Source organism: Hippocampus bargibanti, linkage group LG15 (assembly GCF_051943395.1).
Source record: "Hippocampus bargibanti isolate YZ-2025 linkage group LG15, ASM5194339v1, whole genome shotgun sequence".
Lineage (NCBI taxonomy): Eukaryota > Metazoa > Chordata > Actinopteri > Syngnathiformes > Syngnathidae > Hippocampus > Hippocampus bargibanti.
This window is the reverse complement of record NC_142748.1, coordinates 9880288-9886586: the sequence shown is the minus strand read 5'-3', so window position 1 is coordinate 9886586 and position 6299 is coordinate 9880288. Positions and strand designations below refer to the sequence as shown.

General features: G+C 44.7%; 1 protein-coding gene across 1 annotated transcript; it reads left to right on the top strand.

Moving 5' to 3' along the window:
* Positions 1–2515: 2515 nt before the first annotated feature.
* On the top strand, positions 2516–6299 carry pdk2a (pyruvate dehydrogenase kinase 2a). Its single transcript, XM_089015015.1, has 11 exons — positions 2516–2711; positions 3197–3338; positions 3978–4049; positions 4157–4341; positions 4419–4508; positions 4921–4998; positions 5115–5191; positions 5274–5369; positions 5489–5599; positions 5682–5795; positions 5867–6299. The coding sequence occupies exons 1-11, from the start codon at positions 2594–2596 to the stop codon at positions 6008–6010; spliced, it is 1227 nt and encodes a 408-aa protein (XP_088871141.1). The 5' UTR covers positions 2516–2593; the 3' UTR covers positions 6011–6299.

Here is a 6299-nt window from a genome sequence, read left to right as displayed (position 1 = left end):
TGATGCTGAGGATGCTGAGGATGCTGAGGATGCTGATGATGCTGAGGATGATGTCGCGCGAATAGCAGCGTCATTCTCTCTCGCCGGTGATGACGCTTTGTTCATCAGGAATAATTAAGGAAATAGTTCATATTTTGCATCGCATGAAAATACTGATGTTAATTTAGATGACCTTGCGTGTATTTGATTGAGATTACAATTTGTATTTATTTATTTGTTTTGGGAGGTGGGACTACTCGTCATAATCAATTGTGAATTGATTGTGACTTCTGGGTCTGAATTTTCAAAGTATTCAAACGACCATGAGAAATGACCACATTTGATCCTAGAAAGGCAGCGTGAAACCAAAATGGCCGACTTCCTCTGGATTTCCAGGCACACACACACACGCACACACACACAAAAACACACACGCACAGCATCATTAAATCTGCTATGAAGGCTAATCATGTTTAATGAAGCTCACAGTACTTCCGCCATAGTGGAATCACACACACATACACACACACACTCGCCTAGAATTATCTGTGGAGGAAAAAAAGACTTCCTCATGTGGACAAAAAAATGTACTGCATATTTTATGAATATAGATCCATCCCCGGATGACCCGAAAAAGTAAGTGACCGGATTGAACTGAGCAGACTTGCTCTGTTATGTTGTGCATGTGACTTTTTTTGTGCGTTTACTTAATGACTCACACACCTACTAATTTTGATAATGCAAAGTGAAACTGGCTTACAGGGTTGGATTTTTAGATTTATTTAAAAAGCAAATTCAATCACTGGACCAAAATATCAGACTTCATTGGGCATTTTTTTGCATGGCTTCTTGAGGTGTTTTTGCGGGTTCATTTATCTTTGTCATGCCTACCATAAATCACATTGCAATTAAACTGGCTTCATCCAAAGAACCAAAATACGCTTAATTTGCCGTTTAAAACCAAAATAGCGGCCATCTTGTCCTTTCAGGCATGACTTCTTATCTTATTTTCGTGGCTCTGCTGAGCGTAAAATTCAGTCAGCTCCGCCTTTTCGACTCCTTTGTTTTATTTTGGGGGGCAAAGCAAACAGGCAAGACAGCCGACAACAGCAGGCACAATAAATAACACGCTGGTGGGTGTTTCTTACGTAAGCGCCTCTATAGAACCTGCCCGCTTGTGATGTTCTTCATCCCTTTTTTTGCTTCACTGGTTCTTTCCGTTTGGCTACGAAAAGATCATTTTACACGCCTAAGGCCTTCAACCGGTGCATTCGTCCGTCCAGACCAAAAACTGGTCCAGACAAAAGTGTACTGGTCCAGTTTTTGCCACTTAGTAAGGCCACGCTGACAACAGGAATAGGCGCTGACTAGTTGCAGGAATGCTGGTTGATGGAAAACTACTAAGGGCAGTGGGGGCGCAGGGGGGGGGGGTCATTGTTGTGTGGGGGGTAATTAAACCCCTCCCAAATACACACTGCTCAATGGAGACTTTCCAGTGCATCAACAGCTGGGGATTCTTTCGTGATGAAACAAGTGGTAGTCAGTCACTGGCCATGCTGTAGTCAAGCCTGATGATCCTGTTTTGACTTTCAATATCCCTTTTTTTTTGCACGCCATACATCCAAACCAGTCATCCATTTCCAAACTCTGTGAGAAACAAAACACCGCCTTTGTTCTATTGAACGGCATGAACAGTAAATATCAATGAAATCGGTCCGAGACAGATGAGGTCACTTTGACTTAAATCCAAAACGTTACATGACGATGATTATCTGAGTTTGCGCACACTCGTGTTTTGATGAGCAACAACAAGGCGACGGCTTTGTGAGGACAATCCCGACTCAGCAGCAGCTTACATAACGGGAGAGTGTGTGTGATATCGAGCGAGACACATTGTTCTCATGACAGAGCGGTTCTGTTTAAAACCAACTCTGGCAAACTTCCACCGAATCTTCCAAACGGGGGTGCGGGATGACCATCTAAATATGGATGTCTGTTAGGCCCAGGAAGTCACAAAGAAGAAGTGTTTTATACTGACTGTGATATATTTTAATTTGAATTGTTGCACTGCAAAAAAAATTGATATAGCTGCAGAATGCAATTACAAGAAATTATTTCTATTCTATCGTATTCTAGTCTATTCTATTCTAATATATTCTAGTCTGTTTATATTCTTAAATGCGTTAATGTAATTTTATTGATTAATGTTAAACGTAAATAAGTGTTTTATTACGTTCTTGACGAATTAAACTAGGGCAAAGGGCCTCTTGTGCAGCGGACACACAACATGACACAACAAACCATGCCACGCAACTGCTTTTGGGTTAACAGGAAGATAAATAAAGACTAAACCCGCCCCTTAGAGCTTCTATTGGTCCAACCGAGATACAAATAAATAATCTTGTCGTCTATTGGCTGTTTATCAAACCCGCCTGAAAGCTTCTATTGGTTGCTTTGGCTAAAAATGTAATCTCTCCTCCTATTTGGCTAATCATCCTTAGTCCCCGCCTCTTTGTTTAAGGCTAGTTTCAGGGGGCTCGTCTATGTCGTTCACTTGCTGCTGCAGGAGCTCGCCTTCTCGTTTTGTAGACAGTCAATTCACGTGGCATCCAGCATGAAATTCGTTCGCTCGATTATGAAAAACGCCGCGCTGGCGAGTGTCCCCAAACACATCGAGCATTTTTCCAAATTTTCCCCTTCGCCGCTTTCCATGAAGCAGTTTCTCGACTTCGGTGAGTGGTGGCTCGGCATACTAACGTGCACAGCTACGTGACTTTTGGAGAATAGTGGGATTGCATTGGGGATACTGTGCCACAAGGACGCTATTTTTTATTTAATTGAATATATATTCAATTCTGCATTGGAATGAATGTGTCGCCCCCTCTTGCATGGATGCTGCTCATTTGTATACAGTCTTGCGTCAGATATGGCTGGACCGCTCAGGGAAGAGGAGGAGATCTCTGGAATTTCTCTCCAATTTAAATAAAAATGAAACAGTGACGACTGTAATGTGATATCACCTCCACTACTGAACTGTTTGTCTACCAGTGTGGGAAAAGAGAAAAGAGGTGGGGGTTATAGAGGTGGTAAAAGTACTCTCAGTGTGTTGTTCTTATGTTTTCATCATTGGTGCTACATCAATATGTATTTTATTGTATTGTATTGTATTTAGAATGCTAAATTGTTCGTTCATATTTCCTCCATTGTGTCTCTGCAGGATCCAGCAACGCCTGCGAGAAAACATCCTTTGCCTTTTTGAGGCAGGAGCTGCCAGTGCGGCTGTCCAACATCATGAAGGAGATTAACTTGCTGCCTGACAAACTCCTCACCACACCCTCGGTGCAAACTGTGCAAGGCTGGTCAGTGTGTGTGTGTGTGTGTGTGTGTGTCTGTCTGGCCATTTTTATCGCTCGCGTCAGGATTCCTCCATGGTGGCAAAATGGTCACCAGACGTTCGCCGCCAGTTTCAGTTATTTTTTCAGATCATATTTCTTCATGCAGTTGGTCAAACTTTGCGACCTTGAATGAACCCAAGGCTACAAGCTACTCCAGGTTAAGGACCACTGCTTAAAATAATACAAAACAACAAAAAACACGCCTCACTCAATGAACTCTGCGGCGGAGTCCTTTTTCAACATATGCATGTTCGCTGATGTCACACACTCTGAATAACACCACCGCAGCTCTCTGACCAAATAGTACTCGCTCTGCACGTATTCACTGGAGGGGGGCGGGACATTTCGTGGAGGGGAGAGGTGGGGGTTTCCTCCTCAGCTGTGAACTTTAGCCCACTTTGTCCTCATGTAACTGCTTTCTCTGCTGGCTTGTGTGCTGATTCCACTCTGTTGTAAAGGAGAGATGATTTGACACTAGTGTGTGTGTGTGTGTGTGTGTGTGTGTGTGTGTGTGTGTGTGTGTGTGTGTGTGTGTGTGTGTGTGTGTGTGTGTGTGTGTGTGTGTGTGTGTGTGTGTGTGTGTGTGTGTGTGTGTGATGTCAGGTACATCCAAAGTTTGATGGAGATCCTCGACTTCCTCCACAAAAACCCGGACGAACACAAAGTCCTTGGAGAGTAAGCAAAACTATTGATGCTAACCAAGTCAATGGTGTTTTGCATTGTTATTTAGCATGAAGCTAAGATGTTTTTTATTTATATAACATTTCCCCTTTTCTGTGCAGGTTTGTGGACGCCCTCGTGACCATCCGTAACCGCCACAACGACGTGGTCCCCACCATGGCCCAGGGCGTCATGGAGTACAAGAACACCTTCCCGCAAGACGCCGTCACCAACCAGAACATCCAGTACTTCCTGGACCGCTTCTACATGAGCCGCATCTCCATCCGCATGCTCATCAACCAACACAGTGCGTAACCGTGACGATGAAGTACTCTCAGTGTGCGTCCGGACGTATTGAAAAGCTGTCCTTGTCTTTGTTGCTAGCGCTCATTTTTGACGGCACCGCCAACCCCGTGCACCCCAACACCATCGGCAGCATCGACCCACACTGTCAGGTGGGCGACGTGGTGCAGGGTAAATGTTGGATTTGTTTTTATAAAGTTCCCTGGAAGTTCCCTTGGTAGTTGGCAGTTAAATTTGAATCCCGATGAATGTGGACCAACAAGTGCCACAATGACCTTAACCCATTTACGCCCAGCGTGTCCATATAACTACTGATAAATTCATTTAAAAAAGAGTATTAAATAGGTTCAAAAGGAGTATATAATGAACAAAATATAATGATATATAATTAACAATAATTAATGTGCCAGGAAACAACATTTAAGCATTTCAAAATGAACACGCTCGGTGTAAATGGGTTAAACTCTACTTAGTCTGTGATTCGTTTCTTCACCACTGGAGGGAGACAAAATCCCACTTAATGCTATAATATTACTATAAATTATAAATTACTATAAATTAAACTGTTTGATTTGTGTTTCAGACGCCTTCCACAGCGCCAAGATGTTGTGCGAAGAGTATTACCTGCGCTCGCCTCCGCTCCTTCTCCAAGAAATCAACGGTGAGTGCAATTTATCGACGATAATCATCATTTGCTCGACTATGATAACGTTCCGAGTCACGCAAGTGGTGGATGACATTTAAACGCCGATCTTTGTTGTGTTTTTTCTTGCATAGCCAAGACAACGCGGCATCCCATCGGCATTGTTTACGTGCCGTCGCACTTGTATCATATGCTATTTGAGCTCTTTAAGGTAAGGCTGCAGACACTTGCACACTCATTTCTCCTGAATTCAATGACTTCAATTTGACTTTAATTGTCATCCGTGCGACCAGAACGCCATGAGGGCGACAATCGAGACCCACGGCGACAGAGAGCTGCCCCCCATCCACGTCTTGGTGTCTTTAGGAGGGGAGGACATGTCCATTAAGGTGTGCCATTACTCGACTGGTGTGGAGGCATTAGAACGCCTTGTTGTTGGCTTTTAATATACGCAAAGTATACAGTCAAAACAACTTGTTGTCAATGTTATCGGCTCCTCTACTGGCAGGTTAGCGACAAAGGCGGCGGCGTTCCCTTCCGCCGGATCGACAACCTCTTCAGCTACATGTACTCCACCGCCCCTGCGCCGCAGATGGGCGACCACGCCCGACCGCCGTTGGTAGGTCCACCACGCCGCGTCGCATCACAGTCGCGGTTCCCAAACGTTAGCGTGTTTTAAAGACGTCTTTCCCTGCGCGCAGGCCGGCTTCGGCTACGGGCTTCCCATTTCGCGTCTCTACGCTAAGTACTTCCAGGGCGACATGCAGCTCTACTCCATGGAAGGCCACGGAACCGACGCCGTCATCTACCTGAAGGTAAGATAAAGTAACTCGGCGTGACGGCGCAGAGCGTGATTTTTTTTTTTTTTTTGCGCGGCACGTCTCAGGCGCTGTCCACAGACTCCATTGAGAGGTTGCCGGTTTACAATAAAACGGCGCTGAGGAACTACAAAGTGAGCCAAGAGGCGGACGACTGGTGCATCCCCAGCAGAGAACCACTGGACCTGAGCAACTACAGGGTGGCTAAGTGAAGCTAAACACCCCGCCTAAACAGGCCTTTGCACCCCCTTCCCCAAATTCTTCACGGTCCCGGACCAATCGGACAACCGCCTGCTGTCACTGTAGTTTTAGCAGTAGCGTGTCGTTTTTGCTGGACGCCATTTGAAGAACGTCATGAGAATTGCCAGCATGTTGATGTGCCTCATCCATTTTTATAACTTCATTGAAGTGAATGTAAATACTGTAAATAGGATCCATATGTTAGTATTGAAGAAAAGTATGTTTGTCCGAGCACACCAAATACAATGAAAATAAGTCTTA